A 25,698-nucleotide genomic window follows, 5' to 3' on the forward strand; every position below is an offset into this window, starting at 1 on the left:
AACTAACAACAGCAAATCAAGTTTTCATTTTTGTTATTATTGATATCTTTTTACTTTCTCGTATACACGTAGTATAGAGAAAGTATTGTAATCGTGCAAAAAAAAAATCGAGATTTTACACCTCACTGATACGGAAAAACATAATTTTGCAATCTTGTCCATATGTCTGTGTGTGTGTGTGTGCGTGTGTAAACACGATAACTTGAGTACCGTTACAGCTAGGTTGATGAAATTTCATATATAAGTATTTTATCAAAATCGTAGATCCGTATCAACTTTTGAGCAATTTCCGATAACCGGAAGTGGTACTTTTTCTACTTTGAATTTTTCAAAAGCCTATAACTTGAGTACTATTTCAGATAGATAAATGAAATTTCACATGTAAGTAAAAGATCTTACTCTCTACCTTCTGTTAAATTTTGAGTAATTTCCGTTGACGGGAAGTACTAATTTACGCTATTTCCAATTTCTCAAAAAACAAATGTAAATTTTTAAAGTACTAATATTATTGCGCACCATTATACACTTTTTTATTTGGCGTTCACTTGATGTGCAATTAATTTGTCTACGAGATTTTATTCTATTTTAAAGACTTTAAGAATTTAAAATGGATTAAAAATCATAACTATATCCCGAGTTCCCATCCCTTGTTGTTTTATATAAGAATATTCAATGTGTTGCAAATATTGCCATGTTATTAGTTATATGTTGTTTTGGCTATATAATCACCAGTTTAACTTTTACTTTTTTTAAATCATCAGTTCATTTTGAGAAAGCTGTACAGAATGGAGTTGGAAACAGATGTGTTAGCTGCAGTTTCATCTACTGTAGATATACAGTCAAATGAACTAACAGAATTTTCATCTTCTGAAGATTTGAAACCAGATATATCAACTGTATTATTATCATCTCCTGAATTATCAACATTTTTAAATTTCCAGGATATAAAACCTGACATGACATTTAAAACGCCTCAAGATGTTAAACCTGATTTTACAACAGAATTTTCTTATTCTGATGACATAAAACCAGAATTATCATTTTTTGATTTCCAGGATATAAAACCAAACAAGTCATTTAATACTTCTCAAAATTTTAAACCTGATGTTACAACAGAATGTTCTTCTTCTGAAGACATAAAAGCAGAATTCTCAACATTGTTTTTTTCCCAAGATATTAAACCTGACATTACAGACAAAACTTCTCAAGTTGTTAAACCTGATATTACAATTGAAAAAAGTAATAAGAAACCTGCTGCAACAGCAGTATTTTCAACATCAGAAAATTTAAAACCAGAATTTTCAACTCCTGAAAATTTAAGACAAGATTTCACAACAGGATTTTTATTTTTTGAGGATAAGCAACTTGGACTTGAACAAAATCTACAACTGTCTAGGGACGAACCCAACAAGTTAGTTTATTATCATCAAGCATTTTCTAAAAGTTCTAATATTAAGATGCATAAAAAAGTTCATTCAGGAGATAAACCACATGAATGTGATGTTTGTCATAAAAGGTTTTCTCGAAGTTATATATTAAGAAAACATAAAAAGGTTCATTCAGGAGAAAAGCCATATGAATGTGATGTTTGTCATAAAAGGTTTTCTCAAAATTATAATTTAATAACACATAAAAAGATTCATTCAGGAGATAAACCACATGAATGTGGTGTTTGTCATAAAAGGTTTTCTCGAAGTTCTAGCTTAACAAAACATATAAAGGTTCATTCAGGAGAAGGGCCATATGAGTGTGATGTTTGTCATAAAAGGTTTTCTCACAGTTCTATATTAACACAACATAAAGAGGTTCATTCAGGAGAAAGGCCACATCAATGTGATGTTTGTCATAAAAGGTTTTCTCAAAGTTCTATGTTAACACAACATAAAGAGGTTCATTCAGGAGAAAGGCCACATGAATGTGATGTTTGTCATAAAAGGTTTTCTCAAAGTTCTAACTTAACACAACATAAAAATGTTCATTCAGGAGAAAGGCCATATGAATGTGATATTTGTCATAAAAGGTTTTCTCGCATTTCTGGTTTAGCACAACATAAAAAGGTTCATTCCGGAGAAAGGTCACATGAATGTGATGTTTGTCATACAAGGTTTTCTCGCAGTTCTGGTTTAGCACAACATAAAAAGGTTCATTCAGGAGAAAGGCCACATGAATGTGATGTTTGTCATAAAAGGTTTTCTCAAAGTTCTAAGTTAACACAACATAAAAAGGTTCATTCAGGAGAAAGGCCACATGAATGTGATGTTTGTCATAAAAGGTTTTCTCACAGTTCTAGTTTAACACAACATAAAAAGGCTCATTCAGGAGAAAGGCCACATGAATGTGATGTTTGTCATACAAGGTTTTCTTACAGTTCTAAGTTAATACGACATAAAAAGGTTCATTCAGGAGAAAGGCCACATGAATGTGATGTTTGTCATAAAAGGTTTTCTCAAAGTTCTAATTTAACACAACATAAAAAGGTTCATTCAGGAGAAAGGCCACATGAATGTGATGTTTGTCATAAAAGGTTTTCTCAAAGTACTTATTTAAGAAAACATAAAAAGCTTCATTCCGGAGAAAGGCCATATGAACCTGACGTTCGTCATAAAAACTTGATGGAGAAGAAAGATTTATAACGAAGTAAAGTTATTCATTCTGGAGATAAGCCATTTGAATCTGATGTCTGCCTTAAAAGATTCCCATATAGTTCTTATGTTCTTATCTAGAAGAACATAAAAAATTTTATTCAGGAGAATACCCATATGAATGTGATGCTCGTCATAAAAGGTTTTCACAAAGTTCTAATTTAAGAAAAAAAAAATATTCATTCAGGAGAAAGGCCACAATATTGTGGCTTTTGTCATAAAACCTTTGTGGTAAAGAAAGATCTATAACTACATAAAATTACTCATTCTGGCAAGATTCCCACACAGCCGGGAAAAAACTGGGAATTTTAAAATTTAATTTACTTGCCGGAAATTTTAATGAATAGCCAGGAAATATCTAAAAAACAAAAACAGGAAATATTGCTTCCCGGCCTTTTTTTCCCGGTCTATCCAATTGCTAGTCTCGCTGCGTCTCGTGATCTAGCTCTGGCGCCTAAAATTACTCTTACCAATTCTCATGGTGCCTTTTACCATTAATAAAAAAATTGTAACAACTGGAGTAAATAGGGCTTTCATAAACTCACTGTGACCCCAAGTAGGCCCATGCGATCATACAGGCATTTTGTTTTTTTTTTTTGGGGGGGGGGGGGGGGATGATACACTGCCTTCATCAGCTGTCTTAAATAGCTATTTATGTTAGAACCTATTCTATATTGTTGTTTGTTTTTTTTTTCAAGTTTTTATTTTGTTTTAAAATATGATTTATTTGAAATTTTTAAAAATAGGCCCTAGGATCTAATTTCAGTTGTTCTGGTTGATCTCATTGTATATCAAACTAAAATGCTAAACTTAATGTAAGGTATTAATTAGTACAAAAATAGCATGAGGGATATTTTTCAAAGGTCTTGTCTTTAAGCAAATTACTTGCTGTTTTCAGTTTGTTGTTTGTATGAATAACTGCACACTTTTGGCTGACTACACACATTATTGAACTTGACCTCAATATATGAAATGCTAAAATTAAAGCAAATTATTTGCTGTTTTCATTTTTGGTTTGTTCTTTGCGTGAATAACTACACACTTTTGGTTTACTACACACATTATTGAACTCAATATATGAAATGCTAAAATTAAATACTTAGATATGTTACAAACTGCAGTGTACATATCTACACCTTTTTATATTTGGTTTCAAAGTGTTTCTACTAACAGCTTAACTCACGATATTCATATTAATTGTATTAACAAACAGTTGTTTTGTATTGGGGGATGTTCTAGAAATGGAATATTACATTATTGGATCTAGATGGGTTTATTATTTTAAACTATTTTTGTTAAATGCTTAAAAAATGTCGGATGCGACATCAAGTTTCAGGGTTTAAAAATTTCAGTTTTGGGATTGAATTTTAGGATATGATTCACTTAAAAAATAAGTGGCACCCCTAAAAATGTCTGCTATTCGTGCTTTAATTAAATTTAATTCAGCCGGTTTATGTTCAATAAAAATGCGCTAGCTGGGAATTTCTTTAAATAGCATTAAATTTATACTTGAAAAATTTGTGAATTTCTTGGAATAGCAGTGTATTTTCTGGTCAAAAAATTGTGGGAATACTTTTCTGGATAAAAACAGTCAATCAGGAGAAAAGGCACATAAATGTGATGGTTGTTGCAAAAACTTTGTGAAGAAGAAGGGTCTATTATAAGAAAAAAATGTTCATTCTGGAGGTAAGCCATATGAATGTGATGTTTTTCATAAAAGGTTTGCTGGGAAGTGTGATTTATAAAGACATAATTTTGTTCATTTAGGAAATAATCCACATGAATGTAATGTTTGTCCTAAATAATTTACTCAGAATAGTAGTTTAACTTCACATAATAAACTTCATACAAGATCTAAACTACATGAACGTGATGTTTGCCAAGAAAGGTTTACTCACAGTTTTTATTTAACTATACATAAAGAAGCTCATACAGGAGACAATCTACATAATCATTTGAATGTGATATTTGTCACAAAGTTTTCTCAATATAAATGAATAATTTATTACGACCTATAAGTGTTCATACAGGTTATAAGCCATATGTATGTGTTGTTGGACTTGGACATAAAAGATTATCTTAAAAATCTTATTTAAGTACACATGAAAAAGTTAATTTAGGAGAGAAGCTACATGAATCTGGTATATGTCACAAAAGATTTTCTCAAAGTCTTAGTCTAAATGTACATTAGAAAATTCAGTCAGGAGAGAAGTAACATGAATGTTATATTTATCACAAAAGATCTTCTCAAATATCTAATTTTAATACTCATAAATAATTCATTCTTGAGGTAATCCAGGAAATTCATCATGACTTAAAATCAAGTTAATGTAATTTTTAACAAAATTAATATAATTCTAGAGCAAATTATTATTATTGAATATTTTGTTACAATTTTTTTTTCTCTTCAGAAAACGTTAACTAGTGGCCATCCAATAGTGGTCCATAGTTTATTAATTTTAATATTTGTATTATGAAAAGGTTGCTTTGTCAAAGAGCATACCACATCAATTATTATACATACTCTATAAAGAAATTGTATTCTGACTGTAAAAGGAAATAGCATTCTATTATGTCAGCTGCATGTGTACAATTTTTTCTTTATGTAGCCTACTTCTTTTTGTGTTATTTGTAAATATGTATGATAGAAGAAGTAAGCTATAACTTTAGAAACCCAGGGTTTTCTTTTTATACCTGCATGGTTTTGTTCAGGTCACACAGTTAATTTGCCTGCTCTTTTCAAATTATATAAAACGAGAAAAAAGGATACAACGGGCGCTAGGTTGATAGTGCTGTCTATTTTCTCTAAACTAAAACCAAAACCAAAATCACCACCTTAATTCAATTTAACCGAAAACAATAAAAATGATATTGAAAACGGATTTTTAATCAGAATCGGTACTTTAATTTATACAAAATATAGTCATAGGCATATCCCTAAACCATGCACCTAATCTCATTCATGACAAAAGTCGTATTTAGAGTTTCTTTCAGGCAACTCTACTTGGGAGGAGGGGGCTCCACGCACCCCCCCCCCCCCAAACATGTCTACCATCCCATTCAACGAAATATAATTATATACTTATTGACAATTCACATTCATTGGGGCAAGGGAGTTTACCAATTCTGGTAAAACCAATTACACATTAACAATAACAGAAGCTAACTAAAATAAAACACAAAGTTCGAGTTCAATGCATTTATTTGCATTTACAATATAAGTACTGTAACACAATTCACATTTATAACTTTACACATTTACACTACTCACAAACAGCTCAGTCAGACATACAGAAACATGACAGATTATCAGGTTGACAGTTAATACTACCTCCATTAGACAAGTACAATGACATCAGGCCGGCAGTACAGTGACATCAAAACTTCTGAGCAGACATTTTTTTTTGTAAAAACGTTTTCATCATTTGTGAATTGACCTTAATCATTATATTGAAGTATAAAATCTTAAATCATATGATCAGATTATACTGGCTGCAATGTAAAACTCAAACTGTGAAAACTGGCTGCCATGAAAAAATTAAAAAAATTTTCTAATATTTGTCCTTGAGATGTATTTATTGTCTTCACTAATGCAGATATAATTGTAAATTAAATTTAGATTGAATTTAAAATGGTAATTTAGTACCTGGATAAGTTTAAATTCTACTAGGAACCAAGTTCTTTATGGTGTGCAGATCCTGTTAAAATTTTACAATCAATAGCATAAAGGCTATAAACAAGGTGCCCATTATTGTTCCATGTACTTGATTGACTAAATTTAACTTGTATCTGTTGTGATCAGTAAAATGATGCAATTTACTTTCTATGTAAACTTATGCTGTGAAAATTAAACTTCTACTTTCATTGTTTGACATTCTTTTATTCATCCTATTTCGGAACCCTTCCTCCCCCTCCCCCTATTTACATGTCTTATGGAATTAGCCTCAAGTTTCAAGTTAGTCCCAATCATTGTTAAGGCTTATGGTTACTTCCTAACTTTTGCTAGATGAATGTTTTTTATTTTATAAAATTAAATGCATGTGTTACATGTTATATGTAGATTTTATCTTTCTACACTTCTTCTCAAATACCTGCTAAATCTCAGACCTCTCTTTATGCAATGTGTTAAAAAATAATTTTCTTCAGATATTCATATAGGTATAGAATTTAGAGATTAACACATTTAGAGATTAAACATTTATTTTAAAAAAACAACATAAAAATTATAAATTTGAATAAAAGAATGACTAAGGCTGCAACTGTTACATTTCTGGATGTTAGTTTAAACGTAATGTTATTTTTGGTTAGTTGTTATTTAATTTTGTATTCTTTACTATTAAAAAAAAACCCATTGAAATGTAAATTATATTGTAGTGAATCATTAGAAATTGTATCATTAAAATGTTATAAAATAAAATGGCTAACGTGTATGTCAATTTTTTATTGTTATTGTTTTTATAACTAAACTTTCTGTATGTTTAGGGTTGCCAGTTGTCCAGTTTTGAACTGGACAGTCCAGTATTTGAGCAGACTGTGCAGGATAAAATAAATATAAATACTGGACAAGTATATGAATAATACTCTGTTACCCCCCCCCCCCCCTCCCCCCTTCTTCGGCTTTGCGGCATACCTGAGAATGGAAGGATGGAAAGGTGTCCAGTATTTTCGGAAAAGGTATCTGGCAAGCCTAGTATGTTAACAAAATTTCCAACGAGGTCTTCTTTCTTCTTCTTCGTTCTTAATTGTAGTGTTGAAAGGGATCCCCCCCCCAACACAATTTAGTATATGGTTCAACTGCTTATGCGCATGACATTGACTCTGATTGGATTTGCTTCCATAGCCTTTGTCCAACCAAGAGTTGTTTGATTTTGGAGTTGTCTCTCATAGAAGAGTGGCTGTCCCCAGCTAACGAGCCTCATCTGCCCTTCAGCGTTTAACTTAGTGTTACTTAGGAAAAGTAGTTGAGACCAGAGGCGTAGCGGGGGGACGGGGACATATGTCCCCGGGCGCCGACCTCAGGGGGCGCCAAAATGGGTTGGAGATACAAATTGAAAGTTTGAGGGGGGGGGGGGGGTGCAAATCAAAAGTTCGAGGTGGGGTGCAAATTGAAAGTTTGTCCCCGGGCGCCGGGAAGGGTCGCTACGCCTCTGGTTGAGACCATCCCAATTTCGGATAGAAGAGCACATCGGCTTTTTTTTCCCTTTAAGTTCCTTTCTCAGATCAATTAATAAATCACGTCATGTAGGGGTGAGGGTCTGACCTTTTGTGAGTCGTCAAAAAAGCATGACGTCATTTATGGATGTCCCTTAAATCAGAAGGGTTTCCTCAGCGTGAGCTGGGCACATACAGCTGTACATGTGATTATGTGTCTGTCTTTTATGCATTACTACACCCTTCATGCTATCGCAATGAAAATGTGGGAAACTTTTAAATACACTCCCGCAAGGGTTTCTGTCATAGGCAGTAGCGTAGCGAAGGGGGGGGGGGGACATATGTCCCCGGGCGCCGACCTCAGAGGGCGCCAAAATGGTTTGGAAAAATAAATTGAAAGGTTGAGGGGGGTGCAAATCGAAAGTTTGAGGGGGGATGCAAATGGAAATCTCGAAGGGGGAAGGGTGCAAATCGAAAGTTTGAGGGGGGGGTGCAAATTGAAATCTCGAGGGGTGGGGGTGCAAATCGAAAGTTTGAGGGAGGGGTGCAAATCAAAATCTTGAGGGGGGGGGGGGGTGCATAGGTTATAGGTCTAACATTTGTTTGAAAATATTGAATATTGCAAATATTTTGTTTTGATTAGTTAGAATTCTGGTAGTGTAGGTAATCAGCCTTTGGGTTAAGCTATCGAAAATTCAATTTTCAAACTGGAAAAATGCAACAGACAAGTTTAATGAGCACCAGCAATGTAAGTATCATAAAAGAGCAATATTACTTTGCCAAAATCGTTAAGGGGTGATGGAGAAAAAAATTGAACCTATTGACATCCTTCTTGAACTCATCATTAAGTCAACAAACTCTAGAAAATCGTTTAAGATTAGCGCCCATAATAGAAACTATAATTTTTTGCTAAAATTTTGAAAATTTAAGTTGGAGGATCCTGATGAAAATGATGGAAATTTTCGAACTCTTTTGGGATACAGAGCCATGGGAGGGGACAAAACACTTATAACATCATCTAGAACAATATGAAACAAACCGGGAGTGATCTCCCCTAAACTTTCTCGAATATTCTTATATAAAACAACAGGGGATGGTAACTGGGGATATAGTTATGATTTTTAATCCATTTTAAATACTTAAACTTTTAAAAAATAGAATAGAATCTCATAAAAAAGGATTGCGCACCAAGCGAACGCCGAATAAAGATGTGTATAATAGTGCGCAATATTATTAGTACTTTATAAATTTACATGCGTTTTTTGAAAATCAGAAATAGCGTAAATTAGTACTTCCGTTCAACGGAAATTACTCAAAATTTGATAAAAGGTAGAGAATTAGATCTTTTACTTACATGTGAAATTTCTTTTATCTATCTGAAATAGTACTCAAGTTATAGGCTTTTGAAAAATTCAAAGTAGAAAAAGTACCACTTCCAGTTATCGGAAATCGCTCAAAAGTTGATACGGATCTACGATTTTGATAAAATACTTATATATGAAATTTCATCAACTTAGCTGTAACGGTACTCAAGTTATCGTGTTTACATACAGACAGACAGACAGACACACACACAGACATACGGACAAGATTGCAAAATTATGTTTTTCCGTATCAGTGAGGTGTAAAACGTCGAGATTTGCAAAAATCTCGATTTTTTTTTTGCACGATTACAAGACTTTCTCTATACTTCGTATATACGAGAAAGTAAAAATTGCAAGATACGTAATTCCGATAGTTCAGAACGAAGTGATAAGTGTGTGCAATAAATTAATTGTTCAAAAGATTGTCACGAAAATTACCCCTGTCAAATTGTTTTCTGTCATAGCCGCTGAAAACTAGTGATGTAGTTGGTATGGAGCAATTTTCGTTATGGGTTCGCTACTGTGATAAAGACATACAGAAAATAAGGGCGGATTTCCTACAATTTTTAGGTGTAACTGATCTAACAAGCATAAGACATGCACATGTTTAATGGACACTCTAGCAAATTTACACAGACGCTGATTTTATGATTGGTCAAGGATATGATGGAGCTGCTGCAGTGAGTGGTCGACAACATGGGGCGCAACAATATGTTGCTGAGAAATTTCATTTGGCGATTTACGTTCATTGCGCTTCTCAGTCTAAATCTGGGTGTGGGGAAATTGCGAGACGCGAAAAGCGAAATGGCGAGGCGGGAAAATGCGAGAAGGTAATGCGAGACATACCTGCGGAATTAAGGGTAAATAGCGAGACACTTTTTGCGAAAAAAGTTTATTTCTTTTTTTTCCATCTTTATTTATTTAAATTATTTTTTTTTGTTTTAAAATAAACAAGCATTTAGCCATACCCTTTAACACGAGTTGTTGTATGTTGTTATTTTTACAAGCTTTTATTTAACTCACTTCCTCGTCAGTCTGTCGTCAGTCTGTCGTCAGTCTGTCTAGACGGAAACGCAGGAGTGAAAATTCGGACAGTTCTACTTGACCGACACGATTCACAGTTGGCACGTGGGTCAAGACATGAAGACAATGCAATCTGAAACTAAATTTGACTTAATTGGATGCCTAATTGATTTTTTATGAATTAATTAAAATTTGGACCGAATTAGTAGGCATGTCTAGCCAACCACACCACACGCGTCATCAATAGCTGCGCCATCACGACCACTGAACGTGATATTCAGTAGGCGCGCAATGGTTTTTAGTCATGTAACTCTATTGTAGATAAAACATGTAAAGTACTGAAAAAAAAATTCATAAAAAACGTTTTAATAACAAGCTTTTATGTAATGATGCACTAAAAAGTAGAAAATAAATTATAGACTACTATTTAAATAACTATAAAGAAAAGCGTGGGTGTCTTCCTTAACATTAGTAAAGGTATCCAATAGATACTAAAGTGACCCACGCTTTTCTTTATAGTTATTTAAATAGTAGTCTATAATTTATTTTCTACTTTTTAGTGCATCATTACATAAAAGCTTGTTATTAAAACGTTTTTTATGAATTTTTTTATCTAGATACTAAGCAGATAGATCTAGATCTATATCTATATCTATATCTATCGCTCTTGTTAGCGAGAGGAAAATCCCGTCTCAGTCGGCATCAATTTAAAAATCTCATGTTTATACAAACGTGAGCTGTGTCATTGTGAATTGGTATAATCTTGTCAGCAGGAGAGATATTTTGCAACATATATTTATGGATTTTTGTACTTGCAAAAAGTGTAAAAGTATAAACAATTCTAAAAAGTGCAATTTACTCTTTTATTAAGCAATTTTAATTACAAACAAAATTTACAAACAAAATCTTCTGAAACAGTCCTCAAACACACTTCGTGACACCATCTTTCACACATAGTACACCCAACCCAGTTCATTAGACTCCCATTTATACATTTTTCTTTTGCTACTTCTTCCAATCCACATTCACAACATTTCACATTCTCAACACAGTTGACCTCCTCGTTCATCCCACAAACAACACTGGCACCCATGTTCTCATCATCATCATCCGCACGCTCAACATCTGTTTTCCGTTTTTTATAATTTGTATTTTTTTATCATTTCTGTAATCTTGGCACAATGTCTTGCTCATTGTTGTCACCAGCAGTTGAGTTTTTTTTAAAACATCGATATTTTCCCAAAATCTTGTCTAATTTCGGTCAAAATAGAGTATTTTAATCAATTCCTATTACAATGTATTAAAACAGTTTTCTAAAACGCGAAAAAACGTCTAAAATTCTTTTTCTAAAATTGCTTTATTATAGTGTGACTTCACATCTACCCCCCCCCCCCTCTTCCCCTCAACACACATCGTCATAAAATTACAGACCCCCCCCCCCCCCCCCCCCCCCCCCGCCGCTACGAGTGTGACGTCATTTATGGAAGACCCCAAATAACACCACCACCAAAACCAAAAAATTCAGATAAGTTCAACTTGGTTTTAAAAATATTTGAAGTAGGCCCATAGCTTACGATATAGCACGAGCAACTGATAATATCGGTGACGTCACTTTATTTTGTTGTATCCAAATGATGTAGGCATTTCCTTGTGCTTAGATTTATATGGTAAAAAAAGCTAGAAAAAAAATCGTAGGCGGCGGCTATAATACAAAATTTCTAAGCAACAATAGAAAATAAGTTTGCGGCGGCAGCGGATCCGGGCACGGCGATCTTCAAAGACGGTAAATCAGGCGGCCTCGGCGTTCCACACAAAAGACAGAAGTTGATCTATCGTCGGCGGTATTTCCGTCGGTTTCGAACAAGGTGGTATTCTAAGTCGACACAAAAGATGGGGGGAGTTGACAAATCATCAGTATGTCTAGCGACGGAAAAATCGTAAGTTTTAACAATGTAAACGAAACGTCTTTGAAGTCTGGACCAAATACCACTGAAAATCGGGTGCGGTAAATTTTTCGCAGAAATCTTCGCATTTCAACACCACCCAGCGTAAGTATCGGCTTGTGGTAAAATGCGAGACAAAAAAGTCACGTGACCGACCGTTTTCGCGCCCTTCTCGCATTTTCCCGCCTCGCCATTTCGCTTTTCGCGTCTCGCAATTTCCCCACACCCTCTAAATCTAGCACTTTATTATGCCTACGAACTATAAGCTGTGAGAAACTGTATGGGAATCCTTAATAGCACATAGAACTACAACTTTTTTAAAACACCAAAACGACAATTCTTGCTTGCAAATTCAATAGAGAAAGTAACACCTAAAGCATCAGCATCTCGACTAATACGGTTGTGCACAACAAGATGGATTGAACGTCAAGAGTCCGTCTACGTTTGTGTACAACTTCAAAAAGCAACTGTTGATACATTGGAAATTATGTCATCATGGCACAATCAGAGGCGTAGCGATGGGGGCGGGGGGGGGGGGGGGTACATCTGTCCCCGGGCGCCGACCTTAGGGGGCGCCGAAATGGGTCTGAAAAACAAATTAAAATGTAATTTTAGCTGCATTTTTGCAGAATACTCCAAACAGAAGCTTCAAGTAGCTTCTAGTGAATATGCGGAAGGATGCTGAATCAGAATTTACTACCGTATTAAATGAAGTCAAAGACATTTGTGAGGAGTTTGACATAGATATTCTTATTCCACGTCGAGCTGGAAAACAAATTCAACGCTGCAATCTGATGACAAATACCCCTGAAAAGTATTACAGAATAGCTGTATTAATGCCTTTCCTTGATTCCGTCAAAAAGGAGACACATTGCTGAAACATAAATCTATGCGTCTTTTGTCCAATCACTCGGGTTTCAACAAAGAACAAGAAAAGAATGCCATAACGACTTATGCAAAAATATGAACGTTTGATTAACAGCAGTGTCATCGGTGGAAGAATTGGGGAACTGAAACTGTGGTGGCGCCACATTATTACAAGTGGAAATGTACCGCAGAATGCTCATCAAACTTTTTAATGTGCGAGGTAAAAATATGTCCAACAATGCACAAACTACTACAAATATTTGTACCATTGCCTGTAACAACTGCTGTTCTGACCCTTTTGGTTCATCCATAAGGTCGGTGCACGGGCCGCCCCCCTCCCCACTAGCTACGTCTCTGGACTTACGGACAGCTTGGAAAAGTTTAACTCCAAATTCTTTATTATGCCTAGTAATAAATGTTATCGAAAATATCAAAGCCCTATATTACATTATCAGTTAACGTGCACATGGTATGTAAATGAATTAGTATCTTTATAGCATGTTTTGAGAGGTCTACTAAGTTTTTATTGACGTCCACAATGGGGGGGGGGGGGGTCGTCGAAAGTGGACGAGGGAGGGGAGTGGGAGGAGGGGGGTTAAAATTCCACAATTTTGTGGACGCCATAAATGGATGACCCCGAGTCTAGTCAAGTCTAGTATACATGTCATAAGTACTGTAAACTCTTCTAGGCTAACACTACCCCTGTCCCTAATCCTAACGCACCTATTAAGGTCACTGCGCATGCTCAGAACTTTTGAATTTAGTTTTTAAAAAAACAACAACAAAGGGCAAAGGGACAAAGTGACGCTGATCGCCGATTGTTCCAGGCAATTTTAATTCATTTAGGACGCTATCTAAAAACAGGTATCAAGAAAATTGTTCAGTACCCTATTCATATATATAAGGGGACTAATAATCTATTATAAATCAATTCGGATCCAGTAGAGCCCTAGGCTAGATCTAGGTTTACATCCTTCTAAATCTAGTCTAGATCTACATGCTGTAAATTGTAAACACTACTAACTTACTAGATCTAGATTCTAGGATCTAGATCTAATCTAATCTAGATCTCTAGATCTATACAAAGAATGTGGGGCATCATGAATCATGATCATACCCTGCCCTAGCGGTAGCGGTAGAGCACTAGTGCACTTATCCTTCCTAGATCTAGATCTAGATCTACCTCCACTTCTCCAGTCTTCTTAAGCACAGTTCGACCTCAGATAACAGAATAGGGCCTAGAATTCTATATATAATATATATATATAGATCTATGTGCATCTTGTCTTTAAAAAAACTCTTAATTTTATACCAACATATCAAATGAATTAACAGTTAGACCTAATTATTCTTTTATTTTATGTGACCTGTGCAAAAGATCACCGCTCAATAATAATAAGTGTCTATTCACAGTCGACTGTGAATAGCTGTATTGGGGCTATTCACAGTCGTGACCGTTTTTGATAGATTTATTGTTAAAAATACCCAATGAAGATGGGTGGTCGAGCGGTCATGGGGAGAGGCTGTCATGCCAGAAGGTGTGGGTTCAAATCCATCAGAAGCCAATTGGTCTGTGTAATAGATTGAGATAATTGTGAGGTCAAGGGAACTCACTCTTCTGTATTAGTATTATATTTATATTGTTATCTTGAGTGATGTCCCTTGTGGATTGTACTTCCTTCCTCTCTCTCTTTGCATCATGGCTGTCTGTAAATAAAAGGCTGTTAACACCAATGTGGCTCCTCGTCAATCTATCACATTTTGGCGACGAAGGATAAACATCTACTAGAAAGAGCACCTACTTACGCAAAAAAGAGGTTTGCTAGAGCTTATTAGCTAATTATTTCTAGAATAATGGCGCTGTATGGCCAAATAAAGCAATTTGATTCGAATGATGAAATCATTCAGGATTACCTAGAGAGGTTAAGCTTTTACCTTGAAGCTAACGACGTGACGATAGAAGCCAAAAAGAGAGCTGTTTTGTTAACAGTCATAGGGCCTCAACAATTTAGGCTACTAAAAGACTTATGCGCACCAGCTAGTCTAACTACCAAGAGCTTTAACGAGCTGAGCAAATTGCTAACAGACCACCATGCGCCTACCCCATCAAAGTTTCTATGTCGAGCTAGATTTGACAGTAGGACTCGTCAACCAAACGAGTCAATATCAGAATATGTTGCTGCTTTACGTCATTTAAGTAGATTTTGTGAATTTGGAGACACGCTGTCTGACAGATTATGTGAAAAGTTTGTGACAGGTGTAAACAGCCCTGATATTCAAAGAAAGTTGCTGCTCGAGTCAGATCTAAAATTGGAAAAAGCAATACAACTTGCAATGTCATTCCAGCAGTCATCAGATGCGGCGAGATCTTTAGCACCTTCAGAGATCCATGCAGTAAACAGCAGGTTAGTCAATAAACATCAACCCCATCAGAGCATTCCAACTTATGCTAAACAGCCTGCTCGTTCAAAGCCTACATCTAAATCTAGTAATAATTATCAAAAATGTCATCGATGCAAGGGTCCCCATGCATCTCATCGGTGCAAGTTCAAGTTAGCAACTTGTTATAAGTGCGGTAAGCAAGGTCACATTGCTAAGGCCTGCTTCGCAAAGTCTTCGTCTGTTGCTAAATCTAGCCAGTCAAGACAGTACCGCAACCAAAGGCAGCACTATGTTAACTCTCACCAAGACTACCTAACTCAACCAATGAACCACTCTACCTGTGAAAATGCTCAAACTGATTCGCAGCCGGATTTCAACCTGTTCTCTGTGAAATCAATAAGTCATGCTCCCATCAATGTACTAGTTAATATCAACGGTAAGAGCATCAGCTTCCAACTTGACACTGGAGCATCTCTAACAGTCATAACAAAGAAAGATTTTGACGCTGTCACAGGAGGATCAGTGCCTCTACAGCCATGTCACAAGTGTCTAACAACATACACTGGTGACAATGTTCCGGTAATAGGAGAGTGTATAGTTCATGTAAGTTATAATGGTCAAAGTGTTAAACTTCCTCTTCTTGTGGTTGAAGGAAATGGACCGCCATTACTAGGTAGGAACTGGTTAAGTGATCTTAAGTTAAATTGGGAGAGTATTTGTTCATTGAAGAATGTAAAAGAATCTAGTCTTACTTCACTAGATAAAGTTATATCTGAAAATAAATGTGTTTTTGGTAATCCAGGATTACTAAATGATAGAACAGTGAAGATAAGCATTAAAGACACAAATCCAAGATACTGCAAAGCTAGAGTTCCACCTTATGCAATGAGGAATAAAATTGAAAATGAGCTAAGTAGATTGGAATCTAATGGCATCATAAAGAAGGTAGACTATTCCGATTGGGCGTCGCCCATTGTGCCAGTGTTAAAGAAGGATGGTTCTATAAGAATTTGTGGAGATTATAAAACTACACTGAATAAGCAAATAGAGCTAAATAGGTACCCTATACCTAACATTGAGGAAATCTCTTTGAATTTGGCAGGAGGAGACAAATTCACTGATTTAGACTTTAGTCATGCTTACACTCAACTAGAACTGCATCCAGATTCAAAAGTCTATACGACAATAAACACACATAAAGGACTCTACCAATATGAAAGACTATGTTTTAGCATATCATCTAGCCCTGGAATTTTCCAAGCTGTCATGGACAGTATTTTTAAGGACATTCCAAATGTTTGTGTGTACTTTGACAATGTGTACATAACTGGTAAGAATGACACTGAACATCTTAAAACACTTGATAAAGTATTGAAAATTGTTGGTGAAAAAGGTTTAAAGATAAACAAAGATAAATGTCAATTCATGCTGACAGAAATTAGTTTTCTTGGTTATATATTGAGCAAACAAGGCATCAGACCTCAACCTGAGAAAACAAAAGCCATTAAAGAAGCACCCAAACCTGAAAATACCCAACAACTAAGAGCTTTTTTGGGCTTGATAAATTACTATGCAAAGTTCATAGGGAATCTGTCTGGTAAACTATCACCACTGTACAAGCTGCTACAGAAAAATGCAACTTGGCACTGGGGTAAACAACAAGATACTACTTTTAATACAGCAAAAGAGGCTTTGTTTTCTGACACCTTACTAACTCACTATGACCCAGGGAAAAGACTTGTATTGACATGTGATGCTTCACCAGATGGTGTAGGAGCAGTCTTGTCCCACATGGATGAGAAGGGTGACAGACCCATTGCTTTTGCCAATAGATCTTTGAACCAGGCTGAGAAAAATTATTCTCAGTTAGATAGGGAAGGCTTAGGCATCATTTTTGGTGTTAAGAAATTTCATAAGTTTCTGTTTGGTAGGAAGTTCACCATCTTTACAGATCATAAACCATTGCTAGGTTTATTTGGAGAAAACAAAACCCTACCTGAGCATGCCTCACCAAGAATTCAAAGATGGGCTATCACACTAACTGCATACAATTATGAATTGAAATACAAACCTGGATCTGAGAATAGTGCAGATAGTCTTAGTAGATTACCTTTAAAAAACCAAAGCCTGAGCTATGTACCAGAAGATGTATTTGTTCTATTCACTATCATGGATAACTCCAATATAAATGTGAATGATATTAAGAGAGAAACACAAAAAGATGAGTGCTTAATAAAAGTATATGAGTACTGTAAGAATGGTTGGCCTGAAGAGTCTGTGAATGATGACTTAAGGCCATATAAAATAAGAAATTAAAACCCTTTGTGAAGATAATATAAAAGATGGAGAAGATGCAGTCCATTATCAGTCAGAGTTGCCTAAACAAAGTATTTGTAACTTAATAAATGATTATGGTGATATGGCAATTTCAAATGTTTTAAAGAAAATACATTAGTAAGAAGGAATGTGATCATCAAACAACTTTGCTAACATCATTAGCACTTACAGAAACTAAAAGAAACTAAAAGGGTAACATCAAAAGTAAATACCAAACAGAAGAAGCTAAAGGTGACAATGAAAGAGTAAACAGGTTATTAGCCAAATACCGCACAACTCCTCATATAACAACAGATGTTGCAACATGTGAATTGTTATGTGGTAGGAAAATTAAAACTCATCTTGACCTACTACATCCAACTGTTCAAAGGTCTGTTTCCCAACATCAACATACACAAAAAGTAAATCATGGCAAATCATCCATTGAAAGAGAATTTGCAGTTAATGATAATGTGTATCTAAGGAATTATGGGAGAAAGGAAAAATGGATACCAGGTCAAATTGTTCAATGTACAGGACCTGTGCCTTATAAAGTTAAAAATAACTTGTGCAGATAATAAGTGCTAATCTGTCAATCCCACCAAGTCTGAACAGTTCACACCAACTCAGTTTGTTCCACAACCAAGTTCTGTTGATATGAGTGAATCAAGTTGTCTGGAGTCAGAAAATGTAAATTCTGGAGTTAATGATTTAAATCCTAGACCTCCTGAGATAGAGAATCCAAATGGTCAGAATATTGAGTCACCAAATCAAAAGCCACCGAGAAGGTCAAGCAGGACAATCAAAGTCCCAAATAAGTTAGACCTATGATTTTAAAGGTCAAAAGGACTTTGACATCATTGTTTTGTATCTTGATTATGTTGTAGCATATTGTGCATTGTTTGTAAGGATGTAATCTACCATAGTGTTCATGTTACAATATAATTGGTGATTTTTAGGATACTATCAATTGTTCTATTGAGAGATGTGTTATTGTGTTCTAAGGGTAAAGGGATGTAATAGATTGAGATAATTGTGAGGTCAAGGGAACTCACTCTTCTGTATTAGTATTATATTTATATTGTTATCTTGAGTGATGTCCCTTGTGGATTGTACTTCCTTCCTCTCTCTCTTTGCATCATGGCTGTCTGTAAATAAAAGGCTGTTAACACCAATGTGGCTCCTCGTCAATCTATCACAGTCTGACCCTTAATGTATGCCTCATAATTTTATTAACAAAGTATTTTTTCACAATTAGATCTAGATCTAGATTCTACTTGAGTTACGCGTGGAAGGGTTATTTTTGTTATTTTTTTTTTTCGTTTGTGACGTAATTGTTGGCATATCAGCACAAAAAAAAAAAAAGACCTGTCCCGTAGATTTTTGCTAAGAAAAAAACAAAAGTGTGATGGAAAATGTGAATCAATAATAGCTGATGAAAAAGGACATCCTATTTCACCTGATATTTATTCTAGATCTATGTGATAATGTGAATTTTTAATGGTAATTGATAGTTGAGTAGCAATGTGAACAACCAACTAAACTGATGCTTAATTAGTATTATTAATTTAAAAAATACTAGATCTATTATTCTAGTGTATAGATTTAGAGTGCATAATTGATCATCTATGACCTAAGTAGACGTAGCCTGTAGCAGATATGTCTGATGTGAGCCTAAAAGTTAAACTAAACTTTAACGGTATTAACTTTTTTATAAAAATTTAACAAAATAAAAATAACACTGCTCTCTTATTAATCTATACCTCACTCCCCAGTCACAATAAATGCTTTTATTGTTTTAAGATATTATTCACAGTCGAATTTAGCATGAAATGACAGCCGACTGTGAATAGCCGAATTGGGGCTATTTACAGTCGGCTGGGAATAGCCCCAATACGGCTATTCCCAACCGGCTGGGAATAGCCTTGGCCATAATATATAGAATAGATCTAGAGGCCTACGTGATGAAAACAAAATGTATGCCACACCCAAAATCCAATAATTTATGACTTTTTTAATGTATGTCATTTCATGGCATGTACATCGCAACTGAATGTATTAGACTATTAGACTGAAGTTTTCCTCATCGATTATCATTTTTTATATTTCTAAACTGAATATATTAGACCCTACCTAATTAATAATTAGTAGGCCTAATTATAAGTTAGGTAGAAGTAACTAGGTTTGATTATGTTATGTCAGTTAAAAAAACATTAAATTGTAATTAGGAAAGGCTTTCATTGTTATTTTGGAGTAATAGAAACCTCTTTTATTTAAGATATTAGCTATATTAAACTATGAATTGTTACAATAATGGTGTAAGACTGCTTTAATTGCAGAAAAAAGAACAGATTAACTTAAGTGCTTAATCAACTTAATGTAATTGTGGCCATACAATAAAGATTTCTTAATTTTTTAAAAATGTTCTGGAATTTATTTAAAACTGGAAAACTCATGGAATTTATTTTTAGTCTTGGAGCATGAACCCTGAATAGACCTACTTGTATTGTGTAATGAGCCACTGAAACTTACCAACTTATAGATAACTTATACTTTCACTTTCAAAGTATTTTTAACTTAGCGCTACAAGCAAATTTAAAGCAGCACTTTGGCTATATATTATATATATATACATATATATATATATATATATATATATATATATATATATATATATATATTTATATGACTATTATCATTATGTAAAGTAAAGTAAAGTTTCCCTATCTAACCTGACGGTCTTTGGGGCAAGTGAAGTAGAGTTCACTTGTTTCTGTCAGCACTATGCCCAGCCACCTTTACTTTCCCTAACGTGAGTTAGGTACCTATCAGAGTTGGGTGGACTCAGGGACGGTCTACTGACTTGAACCCGGATTCGAACTCGAGACTTACGGGTTAGCAGTCCAGCTCTCTACCGCTAGACCACTCCGTCCCATATTATCATTATAGAATACAGGATATTATGAACAGGAATATAGGTATATATTCATTCATATATATGATTATAATATGTCAGCTACCTTTTTCCCACGTTTTCTTTAACTTGCTTTCTCTGTGTGTTTATTTATTTATTTATTTGTTTGTCTTTCCAATCCAATCTTGCGATCGAAATTTCTGGCACTTCCCAGTTAGCTAGCGCGCTGAAATTTTCAGGGAAGCTTTCTTTTGGATGACCATTGAATATTCAATTGTTATTATTACTAAATTGATCAATGGAAACATTTTATTGAGCATTTTAGACCGCTATATAATCTATATATATAATTCTCCTCTGCTAGCCTTTAGAAAAAAAACCAGCGACGCGTACCTCGCGCGCAGTGAAGCGAACGATCACATGTCGCCACAGGCTTAGGGGCAGAGAATTTAGCTTGAACCGAGTTTAAACTTACAGGAGGTAGGACAGTTTGGGGGAGACGATATGGTCGAGTGGTTGGGCACACGATTGCTATCCCACTCGACACGGGTTCAAATCTATGTGTACTAGTCAGTAACGTATTCAAACAACGTGTTTTTTACGAGTTGTCTTTTTACGAGTTGTCTTTTTACGAGTTGTCTTTTTACGAGTTGTCTTCGTTTACCCAAAAAAAGTGAAAAGATAAAATCGATAGCAAGATTTTAATGCAAACAAACAGACAAAGACTAAAAAGTAGAAAATAATAATCATTAAAAAAGTTTTAAAAAACCCACGTTTTCTGATTGAACTAAAAAGTAGAAAATAAATGCTATAGGCCCTACATCACAATAATGCAAGCGATCACTCTACTATAAGCGAGCAAAAACGTGGGGCGCCGTGATTTTCTTACAGTTTCTAATACTGTTGACTCTCTACAAGCTCCCTAATAAAAGTCAATAGTATTATCTAATCAATAGTAATATAACTTTTACTTCGGCGCCCCACGTTTTTCATCGCTTATAGTAGAGTGATCGCTTGCATTATTGTGATGTAGGGCCTATAGCATTTATTTTCTACTTTTTAGTTCAATCAGAAAACGTGGGTTTTTTTAAAACTTTTTTAATGATTATTATTGTATGTTGCAGCCTGAATGATCTCTCTGTAACCTTTCTACCATTTCTTGTTTGGGAGTTAAGGGGTTAAGAGATACTGGTTACAAATCGTAAAAGAAGTCTACTACTACTATTAGGCTAAAAGCATACATATCGATGTGGCTTGGTTATTATCAACGTGGTATTTATTTGGCTTCACTGTTTTTTTTCAAGTAATTCCAAAACACTGTTTAAAATATTTTGTAGACCCCTTCTAACTTATAAGCTTATCAGGTCTAGGTCTATAACATTTTCCATCACATGAACTTGTATTTTCAGGCTTAGTATAAAAAAATAATTGATACTATAGGCCTATATATTTTTAACATTTTACACTACAATTACGTCTTGATAAGTAGATATATAGGTCTAAATCAAATTTGAATGAAATAGTTCATTTCTTCATTTTGTAAAATTAGAAGATGAGACCCTTAGTGTTGTGTTCTTTCCGTAGTTTAAAACTGTTAAATCCAGTTCAGTAAAGTAACGGTAATGTCCCCTAGCCTACCTTGTATTAATTATAAACAAACTAATAAATCCATATGCTTACAGCCACAAAACTTATATGCATACTCATATTTTTGTTTCCAGCCATACAAATAAAATAGCATTGAAAGTTTTTACAATTGTTGCATTATGGGAGCTGTTGATGATTTTTAAATCTTGAGGCTGCCATGTTTTTTGTTATCAATATAAATCCTGTTCACAACAATTGATTTAGTTCAATTTTTTTTATCTCTCCCTGGCTAACAGGACTTGAATTTAAGTGGGAGAGAACAAGAACTTACAAGTTCTATTATTTACAAAATATTGTCACAAAACTAAAAAACTTTAAATGCAAATTAGTGCCAAACTACCTGAAGAAAACAAGTGTTTATTAAGTTGTATATTACAATTTACAACTAATTATTTAATTTAAATTAATTTTCAAACTTTTATTACATATTTGGATATGATTATGCACTTATTATTTACAGTTATAAACTAACAACAGCAATTCAAGTTTTGATTTTTTGTTATTGTTAATATCATAGTATTTCTATTTTTAAAAATATTTTTAAAAAACTGGTATTAATCTGCAGTCCTGATGAATTTGTATTACTGGTTATCTATTTTCATATCAAATGTCAGTAAGTAATCATTAGTAATCAGATTGAAAAAAGTCTGGCACGTGTTAAAAATATTACCATGTTATTAGTTATAAGTTGCTTTGGCTAACATTTACATTGATTTAACATTTACATTTTTTTAATCATCAGTTCATTTCTGAGAAGCTGTCCAGCATGGAGGTGGAAACAGATGTGTTAGCTGCAGTTTCATCTACTGTAGATATACAGTCAAATGAACTAACAGAATTTTCATCTTCTGAAGATTTGAAACCAGATATATCAACTGTATTATTATCATCTCCTGAATTATCAACATTTTTAAATTTCCAGGATATAAAACCTGACATGACATTTAAAACGCCTCAAGATGTTAAACCTGATTTTACAACAGAATTTTCTTATTCTGATGACATAAAACCAGAATTATCATTTTTTGATTTCCAGGATATAAAACCAAACAAGTCATTTAATACTTCTCAAAATTTTAAACCTGATGTTGCAACAGAATGTTCTTCTTCTGAAGACATAAAAGCAGAATTATCATTTTTTAATTTCCAGGATATAAAACCTGACTTGACATTTAAAACTCTTCAAGATGTTAAACCTGATGTTACACCAGAATTTTCTACTTCTGAAGACATAAAACCAGAATTATCAGTTTTTAATTTCCAGGATATAAAACCCAACCAGTCATATAAAACTTCTCAAGATGTTAAACCTGATGTTACATTTTCAATTGAAAAAATTAATAAGAAACCTTCTGCATCGGCAGTATGTTCAACATCTGAAAACTTAAAACAAGATTTATCAACAGAATTTTTATTTTTTGAGGACAAACAAGAAAATGGACTTGAAGAAAATCTACATTTGTCTAGGGACAACGAAAATAAGATTGTTTGTTATAACCAAACGTTTTCTCAAAGTTCTAATATTATTATGTATAAAAAGGTTGATATAGGAGATAATCCATATAAATGTGATGTTTGTTTTAAAAGGTTTCCTTTTAGTTATAATTTAAATGTACATAAAAAAGTTCATTTAGGGGATAAACCACTTGAATGTGATGTTTGCCATGAAACATTTACCCAGATGATTAATTTATTAAAACATAAAAGTTTTCATCCTAGAGAAAAGCCACATGAATGTGCTGTTTGCCATAAAAGGTTTTCTCGAAGTTCTAATTTAAGACAACATGAAAAGGTTCATTCAGGAGAAAGACCACATGTATGTGATGTTTGTCATAAAAGGTTTTCTCGAAGTTCATATTTAAGAACACATAAAAAGGTTCATTTAGGAGAAAGTCCACATGAATGTGATGTTTGTCATAAAAGGTTTTCTCAAAGTTATAGTTTAAGTAAACATAAAATAGTTCATTCAGGAGAAAGACCACATGAATGTGATGTTTGTCATAAAAAGTTTTCTCGAAGTTCTAATTTAAGACAACATGAAAAGGTTCATTCAGGAGAAAGACCACATGAATGTGATGTTTGTCATAAAAGGTTTTCTCAAATTTCAAATTTAATAAAACATAAAAAGCTTCATTCCAGAGAAAGGCCATATGAATGTGATGTTAGTCATAAAAACTTGGAGAAGAAAGATCTATAATGAAGTAAAGTTATTCATTCTGTAGATCAGCCATTTTGAATCTGATGTTTGTCTTAAAAGATTCCCATATAGTTCTTATTATCTAGGACAGGGGTCTCCAAACTTTTCAGTCCGAGGGCCGTATTAACTATTAATTTTCAGTTCGGGGGCCAGTTTCTTCTAGGCATGTCGTGATTTTTCTGAGCAAAGTTCCTCAGCCATCACAAATAAACGTTTTTTCCGTGGACAAAGATCTCCGCGGGCCGGATGAGAGGACCTCGCGGGCCGCATCCGGCCCGCGGGCCGTAGTTTGGAGACCCCTGATCTAGGAGAACATAAAAAGTTTATTCAGGAGATTACCCATATGAATGTGATGCTTGTCATAAAAGGTTTTCACAAAGTTCTAATTTAAGAAAAAAAAAGATTCATTCAGGAGAAAGGCCACAATATTGTGGCTTTTGTCATAAAAACTTTTTGGTAAAGAAAGATCTATTACTACATAAAATTACTCATTCTGGCAGGGTTCTCAAACAGCCGGGAAAAAACTGGGAATTTTAAAATTTAATTTACTTGCCGGAAATTTTAATGAATAGCCGGGAAATATCTAAAAAAAAAAACAGGAAATATTGCTTCCCGGTCTATCCAATTGCTAGTCTCGCTGCGTCTTGTGATCTAGCTCTGGCGCCCAAAATTACTCTTACCAATTCTCATGATGCCTTTTACCATTAATCAAAAAATTGTAACAACTGGAGTAAATAGGGCATTCTTAAAATCACTGTGACCTCAAGTAGGCCCATGCGATCATACAGGCATTCTTTTTTTTTGGGGGGGGGGGGGGATGATACACTGCCTTCATCAGCTGTCTTAAATAGCTATTTATGTTATAACCTATGCTATATTGTTGTTTTTTTTTCAAGTTTTTATTTTGTTTTAAAATATGATTTATTTGAAATTTAAAAAAATAGGCCCTAGGATCTAATTTCAGTTGTTCTGGTTGATCTCATTGTCTATCAAACTAAAATGCTAAACTTAATGTAAGGTATTAATTAGTACAAAAATAGCATGAGGGATATTTTTCAAAGGTCTTGTCTTTAAGCAAATTACTTGTTGTTTTCAGTTTGTTGTTTGTATGAATAACTGCACACTTTTGGCTGACTACACACATTATTGAACTTGAACTCAATATATGAAATGCTAAAATTAAATACTTTGATATGTTACAAACTGCAGTGTACATTTCTACATGTTTTTTTATATTTGGTTTTAAAGTGTT

General features: G+C 34.2%; 1 protein-coding gene across 1 annotated transcript; it reads left to right on the forward strand.

The window, feature by feature from the left end:
- The first annotated feature begins 785 nt into the window (after positions 1–785).
- On the forward strand, positions 786–24,446 carry LOC131926955 (zinc finger protein 436-like). The gene is made up of 7 exons (XM_059282567.1): positions 786–896; positions 1,056–1,411; positions 2,021–2,141; positions 22,992–23,126; positions 23,286–23,564; positions 23,931–24,158; positions 24,378–24,446. Exons 1-7 carry the CDS (start codon positions 786–788, stop codon positions 24,444–24,446), a joined length of 1,299 nt encoding a protein of 432 aa, XP_059138550.1.
- Positions 24,447–25,698: the final 1,252 nt, after the last annotated feature.

The sequence above is a fragment of the Physella acuta genome, unplaced genomic scaffold, assembly GCF_028476545.2.
Source record: "Physella acuta isolate Inbredline_101_S28 unplaced genomic scaffold, ASM2847654v3 ptg000087l, whole genome shotgun sequence".
In the NCBI taxonomy this organism is placed as follows: Eukaryota; Metazoa; Mollusca; class Gastropoda; family Physidae; genus Physella; species Physella acuta.